At 50.8% G+C, this 15928-nt stretch overlaps 1 protein-coding gene and 1 pseudogene across 2 annotated transcripts; both read left to right on the forward strand.

Moving 5' to 3' along the window:
• The first annotated feature begins 911 nt into the window (after positions 1 to 911).
• Positions 912 to 6539, forward strand: LOC123813901 (annotated as a pseudogene).
• A 1359-nt stretch (positions 6540 to 7898) lies between these two features.
• GTF2F1 (general transcription factor IIF subunit 1) lies at positions 7899 to 15612 on the forward strand. Of its 2 annotated transcripts, none has more exons than XM_045831846.1 (12): positions 7899 to 8380; positions 8458 to 8504; positions 9052 to 9124; positions 10519 to 10712; positions 11772 to 11942; positions 13223 to 13407; positions 14002 to 14155; positions 14234 to 14412; positions 14536 to 14609; positions 14697 to 14835; positions 15043 to 15160; positions 15251 to 15612. In XM_045831846.1, the coding sequence occupies exons 1-12, from the start codon at positions 8369 to 8371 to the stop codon at positions 15453 to 15455; spliced, it is 1551 nt and encodes a 516-aa protein (XP_045687802.1). In that variant the 5' UTR covers positions 7899 to 8368; the 3' UTR covers positions 15456 to 15612. The 2 variants fall into 2 exon arrangements, with proteins under 2 accessions (XP_045687802.1, XP_045687801.1); XM_045831845.1 differs by having other exon boundaries at positions 7900 to 8380; positions 14231 to 14412.
• Positions 15613 to 15928: the final 316 nt, after the last annotated feature.

The raw sequence follows: 15928 nt of genomic DNA on the forward strand, positions 1-15928 counted from the left end.
AGGGCCCATTCCAGGACTGGGCGGGAAATGGGAAAGGAGGGGGTGGAAGTCTGTGTCAGAAAGCAATTTTTAAAACAACTTTTGTTCTTTTTGTTGAAAAGGACACAAGTGACAGTGTGAAGGGGCTCCTCTTGGTCAAAGATGTGACAACTTGAGCACCATCACCAAGAAAGGACTGTGGTTGATTGACACACATTAAATACACAAAGACCCAGGAGCTTACAATGACGAGAGAGGACAAAGCAAAGGAAAATGGAATAACAAAACTTGTCCCCACTGGTGGGAACTGGGACGCCAACACCTGGGGCTGAAAATCAGCCATTAAAGGGAATGGAAGCCTTTATGCCACCTGTTTGGTAGGAACCATATTTCAAGGTAACCAAATAGCCCTTGTCATGAATGGAAATTTCTTCTTTAGGGAAGAATTCCAGCTAATCAACTGTAAAAAAAGCGACTAGGAAAAAAAAAGCTATAAAACCAGGAGATAAGAGGCTGGTGGGCCTTTCACAGCAGTCACTATCTGACCCTGTAGATCGCTTCGGACTATCACAGCTGAGTATCACAGACTGGGTAACTAAGACACAGAAATTCTATTTCCTCACAGTTCTGGAGGCTGGAAGTCCAAAGTCAAGTTGTCTGCTGGCTCAATTTCCCCTGAAGCCTCTCTCCTTGGCCTGTGGATGGCCGTCTCCTCCCTGGGTCCGCAGTGGTCTTCCCTCTGTGCATGTCTGTGTCCCGATCTCTTCTTTTAAGGACACCAGTCAGATTGGATTGGTGACCATTTAAATGACTTCTTCTCACTTAATCATCTCCTTAAAAACCCTGTCTTAAAATAGAGTCACATTCTGAGGTTTTGGGGGCTAGAACCTCAACATATGGATTGGGGGTGCGAAATTCAAGTTACAACAGGCATGAAAGAGCCTCCTGAAAATAATCACAGCACTCTGCACCAAACTCACACTGATCCATGCACCAGCAAGCAGACCAGGAAGCAGACCACTAAGGAGCAGAGAGCATCACAGCCCTGCAGCGTCAGAATTGGACAGAAGAAGAATTCTGGCCCTTTACAGCACCGAGTCCCGGGCATCTCTGAGGATAACTGGCACAAGTGCCGCAAGGCTCGGAGCGAGATAAAGTACTCACCCCCAGCCCAGGTGAAGGGGAAAAATGACCTGGGACGCCCTGTTGCCAGCACTAAGATTGACTCCCAGCACATGCACACTGTCTGCATGCAGAGTCAACATGCTTCAAGGCTGGACATGGGCAACTGCTCTTAGGGCGCCAAGTGTTGTACGTGCAAAACAAGGATTGTCGATATTGTCTACAATGCATTCAATGATGAAGTGGCCTGCACCAAGACCCTGGGAACAAATTGCATCGTGCTTGCTGCCAGCTCACCATACTGACAGTGGTTCGAATCCCACTAGGCACTGCCCCTGGGCTGCAAGAAGAGGGCCAAGCTGGCTCCTGGGGAGGAAGACATTTTGGAACAAAAAGATCAAAGAAAATTCAGAATAAATATGAGGTAAGGACAAAGAATGCCACAATCAGCTGCCTTCTAGAGGAGCAGTCCCAGTAGGCATGGGTCCAAGACCAGGCCAATGTGGCCGAGCAGATGGCCACGAGCTAGAGGGCAAGGAGCTGGCATTCTAGCTGAGGAAAACCAAGGCCCAGAAAGGCAAACGAACTCTCCTCCTTCCTATCTCAGCTCATGTAATTAAGGTATTATTGTTAGAAAGAAAGAGAGAGAGAGAAGAAGGAAGGAAGGAAGAAAGGAAGGGAGGGAGGGAGGGAGGGAAAGGAAGAAAACTGTGCAAATGCAACATTGGTTTCCCCCACTTTCTAAAGTCCTCCTGGGTCCCGGTAAACATTCAGGGACCTGACGCCTCTTAACACATTTGAACACATTCAAACACCAAACCAGCTATGGCAAAGAGACAACTAAGCATGTGTGCCACCTGGTGGAAGTTCACATCAACACCTACAGTGCCCTTGAAAAAAAAAACAATCTGAGTCCTGGACCGGACGATAGGCACACTACCAACTTACGGGAAATACAGAGAGAAGAACATGGTAGAAAAAACTAACTTTGCTATTAACAAAATCCACACTATGCAAAATAAGGAGAACCAGAGAGCTAGCTTCTTCAATAAATAAAACTGCCAGGAAACAGAAGCAACAGAGGTGGAAAGAGTGCCTACAGGTGAAAAGGAAAGTCAGACAGCAACCAATTGCAGTGGGTCAACCTTACTTAAATCCGGATTAAAACAAGATGTGAAAAGAAAAAGGTTTTGAGATGTTCAGGAAATCTGAATGTTGATTGGTTATCTGATGACATTAAGGTGTGACAATGGAAGTGCTGCAATTTTATAAAAGTCATCTTGTAGAAAATATATACTGCCCCGGCTGATGTGGCTCAGTGGGTTGGGAGCTAGCCTGGGAACTGAAAGGTCGCCTGTTCAATTCCCAGTCTGGGCACATGCCTGGGTTGCAGGCCAGGTCCCGGGCTGGGAGCATGTGAGAGGCAGCCAACTGATGTTTCTCTTTCACATCGATGTTTCTCTCCCTTTCTCCCTCCCTGCCCCTCTCTCTGAAAATAAATAAAATCTTTAAAATAGAGAAAATGTATACTCAAATATTTGTGGATTTAAAAAAGTGCAAAACGTATTGAACCTAAATCTAAGTGCACTTGTAGTTAACTTTCGGCACACAGTTCAGACAAGGGCTGGAAGGAGACAAGGAGAACAGTGCTCAAAGGAAGGAGGTACAGGGACAAATCCCAGACATGAGGTGTTGTACAGGTAAGTGCCCCAGATTTTCAGCGGGTCAAGGGCAGCAAGCAGGGAGAACAGCCTACCTTGGATGAGGAAAGACCTGGCAATGCATGGATCTGGTTTTACTCCTAAATGTAACTAGCTAGGAAACAAAGCGACATTTTTCAGACTCTGGGAAAATGCAAGTAAAGACTGGACATCTAATGGTCTCAAGGAATTAATGTCCATTATCTTGGCAGTGATTGGATGAGGAAGCGCCCATAACGGGATCTGGGATGTGCTTCAGAACATAATCAGCAGTCATAACAAGACATTCTGGCACAGATAAAGCAAGTGTGGCCAAACCTCCGTAATGGTTTGATCTGGGTACGTGGAGTCCTGAGCCTGTTCAAGTTCTGTTTAAAATCTGGCATCACAAAAATACCAAAGATGTCCTTGCTGGCTTTCCCACTCGAGGGAGCACAGCACACACACTTGCCACAGCTCTTCTCTCTCCCGGTGGTGAGCGCCTTCAGGGTCTCCTGTGCTTCTGAGCTGCCCCAGGCTTTGGGGGCAAAGGTTTGCTGGCGTTTCACTGCCAGCACTGTTACTTTAGACTTTTAATTCCATGAACTTCCTTTTTCTGCTTAATTTTTTTAAAGCAATGATATCACGTAGGTAAGTGGAAAGTGAATGTCATTGCCTTGGAGGTAACGGTAAAACAAATATGTAACAATGCTAATACCCTGCTTTTGACACTAAATGGAGGTCGAGTCTGATGCTGCTCGTGGGGGTCAGGTACAACAGAAACTTTCTAATGTCTTGGCAATGTCCTGTGAAGCTGTAATTGATAATTATTTTTATTATTTTATTTTATTTTATTTTATTTTACTTTATTTTAAAGTTGGCCTAGAAACTAGGGAGCCATTCTCTTTTAAACATTTTTATTTATTGATTTGAGAGAGAGAAAGAGAAACATAGATTTGTTGTTCCACTTATTTATTCACATACTCATTTGTTGCTTCTCATATGTGCCCTGACCGGGGATCGAACCCACAATCTTGTTGTATCAGGACATTGCTCCAACCAACTGAGCTACGTGGCCAGGGCAAAAGTTTTTTTAAATACATGATTATTTTTAAATGTTCTTCTGTGAACCCCCTAAAATCATCTTTTGTCCCCCAGTGCAGGTGACAATTTTGAGAGAAATATCCACCCAGATAAATGAACTTCCTAACGCTAGGCATTTTAGTCCAACCTGTTTACACAGCTCCAGATGGCTTGGCTGGCCCTCCCCGCCACCTCTGAGCAGAGTATCCTGGGGTGTGTCCTCTGTATTTTTTTGACGTACTACACCCACCAAGGGCCAGGTCACACTCTTAATCCAGTCCTGTGTCCACTACCTGAATTGTGCGGCCCTGGGCAAAAGAGCACTGATCTCCATGAGAGAGTGGGATGCTCACAGTGAGAGAATCGTTCTTGAGCTGGGCTCGGTAAAAATGCTTGGGACCAGTTCACAGCTGTTACCATTGGGACATGCAGGCCCCACATTGCCAAGTCAGGGGATTTTTCAAGGGAAGCTGAGACTTTTGATGTGGCATCTGATTTCTGAAAGTGGGCCGCTAATTTAAAGTTTAAAAATGACCAAAAGCTATAGAGTCCAAACTGAACACATCATTGGATCAAACGAGGTCCAAAGGCTGGGAGTTGTAGCCTCTGTTCCAAGACTTTGCAGCCACTTGTGGAGCCTATTCATCTGGCACGTGTGGCTGAGAGCCCACTTTGGGGCAGCCGCTGGCTCGGGCTGACGAGGGCAGAGAAGCCCAGAGCTGCTCCAATGGAGGTGTGAACCAAGGGCAGGGCCGCACTTGAGACCCCACGTGCCCTGGGGGCAGCTGTCCAGGCCCAGCAACCTTTGATTTCAGCCTGGACTGCCTTGAAGACATTTCAACTGGAATCCAGCAAAAGCCTGGAGGCCTACAGCCTGCCTCAATTTCTCTTTTCCTGCTCTGCCATTTCCAAATGCTCCAGTCCTCGATGTTCAGGTGCCTGGGTGGGCCTTTTCATAACCTGAATAAAAATATAACCTGAAAAAATTCGCTCCAACTTGCCCAGCATGGGTTAGCTCCTCCATCATCACTCAGCTCTCCAATGTCCCTGCTTCATGGGGGCCACCTGGACTACCCAAACTGATATAGCATCCCCCCAGACGTCATTCTGTCTTACGTTCCTCACTGCAATGACCGTGACCAGTAATTTTTTGTTCCGTCACTTACTGCTCTAGCTGTCGGCATCCTGAGAGCAGGTACAGAGCAGAGTCTGTCTCGTGGACTCCCCTGGACAGGGCCTGTTCCCAAAGACTATCTGGGGAATAAATAGATGAACGAATAGAGGTGGGCAAACAGAAGTGGTGTAATAAACAGGTGAAGAATTGTATTCCATCTGTATGGCCCAGAGATGCTGCTAAACCCCCTGCTACTCAGGGGCAGGAACTGTGCAGGGAGATATTAGAGACATTGTCCCTGCCCTCATAGAGCTCTTTAGCTATTCACACAGGTTCTAGATGCTTCCAACAACCAGACCGTCCTTTGATAATACAAAACTCCTTTTTCCTCTGGTCATCTCCTCTCTCCCGAGTCTCACCCACTCAGATCTCTATGGTGGTGAGGGAAGAATGGTGTCATGCCTCGCACCCTCACACACTTTTGGGTCACTCACAATGAACTCAAACTCCTTGGCTTGCTTCAGCTCCCCAGGGGAAGCCCTTGATGAGGACGGCCTAGCTCTCTGGGCAGGACAGCATGTTCTTTGACCAGAGCTAGGATGATACCCTAGAAAAGGGGTGAGTAGATCAGTGTCCAGGGGCCCTCACCTACGCAGTCACCTTGGCAAGTTCTCTTCCTCAGTCTGGACCTCAGGTGAATTTGGGGAGCAGCTGCCCCACCCAATACTAAGAGTTTGAGCCTGCTGTGATGCCTGGAAGCCTCCAGAAGCACTTCTGAGGAGCGGGCACAGTGACTACGTGCTGGATGCATGTCTGCCATGTGCCAGGCTGGCTGGGTCTCATTTACTCATCACTACCACGTTATAGGTTCCTACTGGGGTGGCCTTCATTTTACAGGGGAGGAAACAGTACAGAGAAGGGGACAATGATATATGTGCCCAGGGTTACAAAGGGAATAATAAATACTGGCTAATTTTATTGAGCCCTTTTTATGAGCCAGGCAATCCACCAAGCACTGAAGAATGTCATCTGACCTTTACCACAGACTCCTGCTGTGGGTCCAGGTGCTCTCCCATTTCACAGATGAGGACACAGAGGCACAGGGAAATAAAACAGAGGCCAGGTGGGGAGCTATAGCCTTCTAGGCTCCTCAGCTTCCACAGGGCCTCTCTGGGAAGTTTGTCCTAATGTACTCCCTTCTTCCCTTTGCCCCTGCATCCCTGAACTCTCACTGTGGGCACGCTGTCATGGGTATCATGGATTTCCTAGTCCTGCTGGGTACTGCATTGGGCATCCTGCGGCAGCAGCTGGCCCAGCCCCACGAGGTAGAACTCATACTTAGTCGCCATGTTCTGGCATGCGTCCCTTTGCCACAGCCTGGGCTGCCCATCACAAAGATGATCCGGGGGGAAAGATGTCTTGGGTGCCCAGGGAAGGAGATGGGTTGGTGTCTATAGGTCAAAGGCACTGATGTGATTGTGTCCGCAGCTCAGTGCATGTCCTTGGGGACACTGGACACAGGTCTGCTGGCATACCCACTTTTGCCCTAGGATGGTACCTGAGGGTGCGTACCGAGGCCCAGGGTTGTATCCAGGCATGGCAAACATTAGTGCTGCTGTGAGTTCTGTGGAAGAGAATGTGCACCTGAGCAGACTAGGTCCCTTGAAAGTGGCATCTCCTTCAGGTGTCACAATAACTGTCATCTCATTTTATAGTTGACGAAACTGAAGGTCAGATAGGGGCAGGGACTTGCCCATCTGGCAGACTCATCCATACCACCTCCTGCTTCCCTCACTCTGGTGCAGCCCCAGCAGCCTCCTGGCCTCCTTTCTGTCCCTTGAGCTTGCCAGCTCATTCCCTCCACTGCTGTTCCCTCTGTCTGGGAAATCCCTGCCTCACTGCCTTCAGGTCGAAGCTCACCCATCATTCCCTGTGTGGGACCCCGATTCCTCACAGCAGTGGCAGTGATCAGTGATGACTTCCCGTTTACCTTTTTTTTTTTGGCCTCCCAGCCACTGTACTACATGAGGGCAAGGACTATTTCTGTCTCACTTGTCCTTGCATTTCTAGAAGTTTAGAGTTCCTGACATACAGTAGTGAGTGAAGAGTAAGTTAATATCTACAGCTACAGGACACATCTATGGGGTGTTGTAGTTTACGGTGCAATTTTGGTGTCTTGCTTTCCTCTGCCCTTCCTCTGCTTAGCCAACTCTTATGCATCCTGCAAGGCCCATTTTAAACCTCCTCTCTTCCCTGAGCCCTCAGAGCCACTGTGCTTTTCTTGTGACATCTCCAGAATTGTAGGCACCACTTCCTGAGACTGTCTTCTCAACTACATTGTAATCTCCAAGAGAACAGAATGCTGGTTTGACACAGTCATTGTGGAGCACCCTGAACCAGCACAGAAGGCACTCAGCTGGAAAACTGCATGGCTGCTCTGGGAGCACGCTTATTACTATGGTGTGGGCAAGGAGCGTGTGCACACCTGGTCAAGTGAGATGGGATACCTGTGTCTCCCTCCTGCCCTTCACAGCCTCCTTCCCTTCCCCTTAGTAAACCTGCCACCCCTGCGATGTTAACCATTCTCCTGAGGCCTCAGGGGCCTGCCCATGTGCAGCAGCTTGCACTTGCACAGGCGCATCCAGCCACCGCCTGTGGGGTGGTCTCGCTCCACGTCCACTCAGGTCCTGACCCCTTCCGGCTCGGCTCAACATCACGTGGGTCCCTGGCCCAATCCTTTAGCAAAATGATGGAGAACCCCCGCGGCAGGGAGAAGAAACGAACTCCAAAGAGATTCCGGTGGAGCCTTGGGGTATCAGCGCAAGTGAGGCTTCGGTTGCTATGGTGACGCGGCTTGCTGGAACTCACTTCCGGAGTGGGGCGGCGCATGCCCAAGGCTTCAAGAGTCTGTGAGGGGTAGTTTCTCCCTCCCCTCCCAGGATGCCACGCGGCCTTTGTGAGTTGCGGTCGCGGAGGGCGTGTCTGCACGTCTCTTTAGATTATCCGCGCTGCGTGAAGTAGTTGTCGGAGGCGCGAGCGCTAGCAGACATTTAGCTGAGACTCGGACTGGCTCAGTCTCGTGAAAGGCTCAGTGAGGGGCCCGGGGCGGAGAAGGAGGCTGCCGTCAGGACGCGGCCCGCAGGAGAGCTTCGCTTCCAGGTTAGGCGCAGGCGCAGACGGGTAGGAGCGGCCCCTGAGAGTGCAGGCCGACCCAGAGGCGCTTCCGAGTTGCTTTAGTTAGGATCGGTGGCCTTTCGGACTTGCGAACTCTGGATCGAGGTCAAAGACCCTTCAACGCGAGGGCAGCTTTACCCGGTCTGACGGTCGTGGACCTCAGGAGAGACTGAAAAGGACCCGGATTGGACCAGACCCGAACCACCGACCCTTGCCCATGGCGGCCCTCGTAAGTATGAGGTGGTGTTCAGGGGCCCCGACGGCTTCTGCAGCCCTCACTCACAATCCTGCTCTCTCTTCCCGCAGGGCCCCTGTAGCCAGAATGTCACTGAGTATGTCGTTCGAGTTCCCAAGTAAGTCTCTAACCCCACCTCCCACTGCCGCCTCCCCTCAAAAGGGATTAAAACCTTTAAGGGCCTTTAGACGAGCCCAGCGCGCCCTCCAGATTGACAGCGGCTTGAAGGCAGGCCTGGAGCTGAGCCGAGGCCTCTGGGGGGCGTCACTGTTTTTTGAACGGATGAATGAATGACTACCTTAATACGGAGTTCGATGCAGCCCGTGGCCTAGCATTCCCCCTGTCAGGAATGCCTTTTCCCAAGCTGGCACTCTGCTGGTACATTCTTGTTGATCCCCAAATCCAGTTTCATTATTTTCCTCCTCCGAGAAGCACTCACTGATTGCCCCCGATCCTGCGTAGGGCTGAGTTCCTGATTCTCCTCAATCTTTGTCCATGTTTCTGCATGGGGTTCGGAGTATGCATCTGGCTTTCCTGACAGACTGGAAGCTTCTGGGGTGTTTCCAGGGTCCTCAGCTCAGCGTTGCCTGCTACAAAGGGCTGAACCCAGGGGGGTTTGTTGAATGATAGATTGACTGACCACTGCCTCTTCCTGACCGTTCCAGAAATACAACCAAAAAATATAACATCATGGCGTTCAATGCGGCTGATAAAGTCAACTTCGCTACTTGGAATCAGGTAAGTCCCTGTTCTGAGGGGGTTGAGAACCTGATTGTGGACCCTGTGGCTGTAATAGTAATAACTAAGACTTAGTTTCCTCAGAGTTACCCTGGTGGAGGTAAATGGTGACTGAGGTTCAGGCTGAGCTGCTGGGCTCTGAGTAAAATTTGTCAGGACCTGCAGGAGGCCTTCTCTTGAAAGGAGAGTAGTTAGAGACTGTGCCCACTGCCAGGCATTGTTGGCCTAGATTTATCTGGGCAAGGGAGGAGGCTGCACCCTACAGATGGTCTCAGAGCCCCATTGTCAGAAGCTCTGGAAAGGGCTTTGGAGGCTGTCTCAGTCCAGTGGGGCTTCTGTAAGAGAAGGCCACATAAATCACAGGCACTTATTGCTCCCAGTTCAGGAGGTTGGAAGTCCAAGATCAAGGCACCAGCAGGTCCAGTGTCTGGTGAGACCTGCTTTCTGGCTCATAGACAGCAGTTTTCTTGATGTGTCCTAGGGACAAGGGAACTTTTCTGGGGTCCTTTTTTATAAGGGTTCCATCCTCATGACCTAATCACTTCCCAAAGGCCCCACCCCCAGATACCATCCCACTGGGGGTTAGGTTTCAACATAGGCATTTTGAGATGGAGGCACAAACATTCAGTCTGTAGCAGAAGCCATTACGGGTTTTAAACAGGGATGTTGTAAAGTGATCCCACTGCTGTGGGGCACCAAGGGCAGGTGAATCAGAGAGCGGGGAGGCTCTGGTCCCAGTGAGTGAAGATGGGCTTGGAGCAGAGAAATGATGAGAAATGATTGGACTATAGGCAGTCGAGTCAAGTATAGAGAGAGAAGGCCAGTTCCAAGCAGGTTATTTTCAGTGTTGTTTTTGTTTTACCACCACTATGATCTTACTTTTTTGTTTTGTTTTTTTTTTAGAAGATTTTATTTATTTATTTTTAGAGAGAGGGGAAGGGAGGGAGAGGGAAACATTGATGTGTGGTTGCCTCTCGTGCGCCCCCTACTGGTGACCTGGCCTGCAACCCAGGCATGTGCCCTGACTGGGAATCCAACCAGTGACCGTTTGGTTCGCAGACTGGCACTTAGTCCACTGTGTCACACCAGCCAGTGCTATTTGTGTGTTTGTTTTTTATTGTTTCTGTTTTAAAATTTTCATTTGGAAACAATTTCAAACTTTCAAAAAGCTGCACAAATAGGCATACTACAAAGCTTGCTCACATCCCTTCACTCACCAAGTGCCAACTTTCTACCTTTTTTTTTTTTTGCCAAGTAAGAAGTTGGCTTGGAGTGTCTGTAATTCAGCTTGGGGAGAATACAGGGTAGTCTTGGGGTAGGGGCACAGCCTGAGCAAAAGACAGGCACCCTGATGAGGGGTTTTACTTCCTGCGTCCCCTACTCTGTCCCCCCAGGCCCGACTAGAGCGAGACCTGAGCAACAAGAAGATTTACCAAGAAGAAGAGATGCCTGAGTCAGGTGCAGGCAGTGAGTTCAACCGAAAACTTCGGGAGGAGGCTCGGAGGAAGAAGTACGGCATTGTCCTCAAGGAGTTCCGGCCTGAGGACCAGCCCTGGCTGCTCCGAGTCAATGGCAAATCAGGCAGGAGGTAGGTAGTGATGGCAGCAGGTGCCTACCCTCATCTTCCCATGTGCTCTCACTCCGCAGGGTGCTCTCTCTGAACTTGTATGCCCCATATGCACAGTGTGGGTGACAGCATGTCCTCCCTTGTAGGGTTTATTTTTATTTTATTATTATTATTTTTAAAGATTTACTTATTTTTAGAGAGAGGGGAAGGGAGAGACAAAGAAAGGGAGAGAAACATTGATGTTATACAAGAAAAACATCAATCAGTTGCCTCTTGCACACCCCCAGATGGGGACCAGGCAGGTACCCTGACCAGGAATCATCCAGGGACCTTTCAGTTTGCAGGACAATGTCCAACCCACTGAGCCACACTGGTCAAGGCTGTGTTACTATTTTTTAATCCTCACCTGAGGACATGCTTATTGATTTTCAACAGAGAAACTTTAATCAGTTGTGTCTTATACGTGCCCTGACCGGGAATCAAACCCGAAAGCTTTTGGTTTATGGGAAAACACTCCAACCAACTGAGCCATGCAGCCAGGGCATGGGGTTTTATGTTTAAAGATGAACTGAGCTGGTGCTTGTATGGGAGCTCTAAGGGCCAGGATGCAGAAAGCGCAGGCATCTGCCTGGTTCCTGTACAGTAAGGGGCCAGCTTGAAGGTGATAAGCAGGGAACAGGCAGTCTGTAAGACTGCCTGGGCTTTTGTGGGTGAAGAGTGTGAGGGTGAAGGCCAGGAGGAGGCTGGCAGTGGTTCATGCCCAAGGAGGAGTCTGGGTGTGCATCAGAGGGGTCTGACTGCAGGGCCTGAGCTCTTCACGGCTAATCAACATGTTCCTTCCAGAAAGGACCATGATGAATACGATGTGGGGAGCCCTGAGCCTGCTCTGCAGGGTGGGGAGCATTGACCCTGCTTTCCAGGTTTGGAAATTAAGGCTCAGACAGTTCAAGGGCTAGCCCAGGGCCTCCCAGACTGATTTTGCTCAGAGAAATCAGGTAGCTCCGTAGAGGGGCCAAGCCGGGGGTGTAGGTGGGCCAGAGCTGGTCCCTCTGGCCAGGCTGTCACCACGGCTCTTTGCAGGTTCAGAGGTATAAAGAAGGGAGGTGTGACAGAGAACACGTCCTACTATATCTTCACCCAGTGCCCTGATGGGGCCTTCGAGGCTTTCCCAGTGCACAACTGGTACAACTTCACGCCGTTGGCTCGGCACCGTACCCTCACTGCCGAGGAGGCCGAGGAGGAATGGGAGAGGTGAGTGAGCCCGGGTGGGGCTAGGAGGGAGGGAGGATGCAGACCGTGCTGTCTCCCAGCTTCCCCAGCAGGGAACCAGGGTAATTGGAAGTGAGGTAGGTCACCATAACTTTGTGCCCGACTGGGCGCTAGGGACTCATTGGTGACCAAGCCAGAGCCCACTAGACCCTCAGGGAGCTCCCAGTCCAGTGGGGTGACAGACATCAAACCATCAGGAACGCACAGGGTCCTGTGAGAGCTCAGGAGGTGGTGACCAAGCACAAACTGGCAGAGCAGGCACAGCGTCCCTGGATGCCTTGGGTTCCCCCAGGCAGGCGGTCTGTGGCTGGATCAACTGCGGATGTTTTGCCTGAGATTGGTCTAGTTATGGCCTTTGCTTTGAAGTCTGTTTTGTCTGATATAAGTATTACTACCCCAGCTTTCTTTTTTCATTTCCATTTGCTTTTAGTCTGTGTGTATCTTTTGTTCTGAGGTGAGTCGGTTGTAGACAGCATATACATACATGGCCTTGTTTTCTCATCCTTCTGCTACCCTATGTCTTTTGACTGGAGCATTTACAACATTTACATCTAAAGTGATTACTGATAGGTACACATTTATTTTTATTCTTTACAACTATGTTCCTCTGTTGTTTCTTCCCCTGCCCTCTCCCTCCTTCCTTCTTCTTCTTTCTTTTTCAGGACCCTTGAACATTTCTTTTAATACTGGTTTGTAGTGATAAACTCCTTTAGCTTTTTCTTGTGTGGGAAGCTCTCTCTTTCACCTTTCATTTTAAATGATAGCCTTGCTGGGTAAAGTAGTTTTGGTTGTAGGTCCTTGCTTTTCATGACTTTGAATATTTCTTGCCAATCCCTTCTAGCCTGAAATGTTTCTGTTGAGAGATCAGCTGACAGTCTTATGGTGGGAGCTCCCTTGTAGGTAACTAACTCTCTTTCTCTAGATGCTTTTAAGATTATCTTTAACCTTTGCCATTTTAATTATGATGTGTCTTGGTGTGGGTCTGAGATTGCTCTTGAGCTGAGAGAGGTGCTGGGATGCCAACCCCACACCAACACCTTCTTGAGGGGCTTGGGGTCAGCTCTCCCTGTGCAACTTCATGGTGTTTCATGCTGTATGTGTGTCTCCTGGGGTCTGATCGTCCCTCCTATCACCTCAGTCGTGTCTGGGGTTCCTCTCTGGCGAATACCTAGGGAGATGCAGGAAAGACGCCAGGCTCCTGGGGAGGGCCCTGGAGCCAGGCCCGTTGTCAGACCCCACTGCACCCCCACCCCTGGCCACAGGAGGAACAAAGTCTTGAACCACTTCAGCATCATGCAGCAGCGGCGGCTCAAGGACCAGGACCATGATGAGGAGGATGAAGAGAAGGACAAGCGTGGCCGCAAGAAGGCCAGCGAACTGCGTATCCATGACCTAGAAGATGACCTGGAGATGTCATCTGATGACAGCGAGGCCAGTGGCGAGGAGGGTGAGCTTGGGCAGAGCCCCGCCCTGGTGGCTGGGGTAGTTGGCACAACTGCCTGAGTTGTGCCTTGGTCTTTATAAAGCTGGCTGAGTGACAACACAGAACGGTTAATGCCACTGAAAAAAGAGTTTAGGTGCAGTTTTTACCGGGAGATGAGAGGCAGGCACAGCATGCCGTGCAGGGCCACTTGGGGAAGCACCTGAGTGGGGAGGAGGCAGAAGTGAGTGATGGGAAGACTTGGCCACACTGTTTATTGGAGTTTCCAAGGGAAAGACAAGGCAGAACAGGGAGATCACTTAGGGTTTGCCAGTTTGAGTAATTCCAGTGGGCTCTGGAGTCCAAGGGTGCATAGGGCAGGGGACAGTGGCCCTGAGTGTGAGATTAGAGAAAGGGTATGGCCAGGGGGATAGATCCCGGATTGGTTGGTTTGCACATGAGAAGTGCACTCCTGGGCAAGCCCTTTGCCTTCTCTAAGAATTGTCTAGCCCGAGGCATCTCCCTCTCTGCACACCCCCCCCCCCCACCATTGTCAAGGACCCCTGAGATGTCCCAGGGTCATCGAATATACAAATCATGATGGGTGCTCCGCTTCCCCAGGTGGCAAAGCCCCGAAGGCTAAGAAGAAGGCGCCAACAACTAAGGCGGGCCGGAAGAAGAAGAAGAAGAAGGGGTCGGATGATGAGGCCTTTGAGGACAGTGACGACGGGGACTTCGAGGGCCAGGAGGTGGACTACATGTCTGACGGCTCCAGGTGAGGCAGGCAGGAGACCCGTGTGAGACCCTGGGCCAGCCTGGAGGAAGTGCTCACTTGCCCTCTGTCTTACAGCAGCTCTGAGGAAGAGCTGGAGGGCAAGCCCAAGGTCATCCAGCAGGAGGAGGGCCCCAAGGGCGTCGATGAGCAGAGTGAAAGCAGCGAGGAGAGTGAGGAAGAGAAGCCACCTGAGGAGGACAAGGAGGAGGAGGAGGAGAAGAAGGCACCCACACCACAAGAGAAGAAACGGAGGAGAGGTGGGCTTGGCTTTCAAGGCTTCGGCCCTCTCTGCTCCTTCCCAGACCCCCTCGTCTAAGCTGGAGCTGAGGGGTGGGCACAGGTGTCTGTGGTCCTGACATCCCTGCTTTGGCCCCATACAGACAGCAGTGATGAGTCTGACAGCTCAGAAGAGAGTGACATCGACAGTGAGGCCTCCTCAGCCCTCTTCATGGCTGTAAGGCCCTGCCCCCAGGGTCAGGGGGAGGGGTGTCGGCCTTGGTGTCTGTTTCTAGACCAATATCCCCAATCCTAAACTTTGCAGAAAAAGAAGACGCCCCCCAAGAGGGAGCGGAAGCCGTCAGGGGGCAGTTCGAGGGGTAACAGCCGGCCGGGCACACCCAGCACAGAGAGTGGCAACACCTCCTCCACCCTTCGGGCTGCCGCCAGCAAGCTGGAGCAGGGTGAGCGGCCTTCCTATCCCTGCATGACCTTTTAGTTTCTGTTCTTGGTTCTGTTCTTCTGTCAGGATCTGAGGCTAGGTCAGGGGGGAGACACCTATCTGGCCCCGAGCCTCTCATACCCATAATCCAGGCACCACCCAGCCTGGGGTCCTCCTGACAGATCCAGCCTCCCAGTGCTAATACTCGGCTCTGCCTCTGCTCCCACAGGAAAGCGGACGAATGAGACAACAGCAGCCAAGCGGTTGCGGCTGGACACTGGGCCCCAGAGCCTGTCTGGGAAGTCCACCCCTCAGCCCCAGTCTGGGAAATCCACCCCCAGCAGCGGGTAAGTTGGCGAGGACAGCAGGGGCAGGATGTGGGTTGCTAGCAGGGAGGGCTTTCCACTCATCTCCCCAATCTCCACTGGGCTCCGCAGGGACGTGCAGGTGACTGAGGACGCTGTGCGCCGCTACCTGACACGGAAGCCCATGACCACCAAGGACCTGCTGAAGAAGTTCCAGACCAAGAAGACGGGGCTGAGCAGCGAGCAGACGGTGAATGTGCTCGCCCAGATTCTCAAGCGCCTCAACCCGGAGCGCAAGATGATCAATGACAAGATGCACTTCTCCCTCAAGGAGTGAGGGGCTGGCCCCTTCCGTCTGCTCAGTAAATGAGCTCTAGTCACCAGAAGGTCCTGGATGCTTGAATTCACACTCACTGCCATGGGTCCGGCTGCCCATCTGTCTCCCTGCTCCCTGACTCCCAGGAGCAGCATTAAAAAGGATGGAAAAACCAAAATGGCGTTCTCCTCAATTTACTTCTCTCATTTTCCCCTCCCCTCCTCTGGAATCTTTAGGTGTCTCGTAGAACTTACTTCGTACCTGGGGTGAGTTCTTCAGTTCTGCCTTGCACTTTGCGGGGTGCAGTTTATCCACCACCAACTCACTGAGTACTTGGTTTCTTTTTCAGATCAGCTGGTTTGTGTTGAGTGTTTTGCCCTTCATGTTTTTTATCCTTTCTTTTCCATTTTCATTTTCAGCATCTTGTCTTACAGTTTCCGTCACACACACTAGCACCTGAAGCTCATTGGCATCCTGTTCTGTCTTCTGACAAC

This window comes from Phyllostomus hastatus, unplaced genomic scaffold, assembly GCF_019186645.2.
Source record: "Phyllostomus hastatus isolate PE091 unplaced genomic scaffold, TTU_PhHast_1.1 phas_contig_159, whole genome shotgun sequence".
In the NCBI taxonomy this organism is placed as follows: domain Eukaryota; kingdom Metazoa; phylum Chordata; class Mammalia; order Chiroptera; family Phyllostomidae; genus Phyllostomus; species Phyllostomus hastatus.

What these genes read in the sequence shown, in the direction of transcription:
- GTF2F1 (XM_045831845.1), top strand. An exon ending in CGAGGCCAGTGGCGAGGAGG is followed by an intron (nt 13,408 to 14,001) that starts GTGAGCTTGGGC and finishes CCGCTTCCCCAG; the next exon opens with GTGGCAAAGCCCCGAAGGCT. An exon ending in CCTCAGCCCTCTTCATGGCT is followed by an intron (nt 14,610 to 14,696) that starts GTAAGGCCCTGC and finishes TAAACTTTGCAG; the next exon opens with AAAAAGAAGACGCCCCCCAA.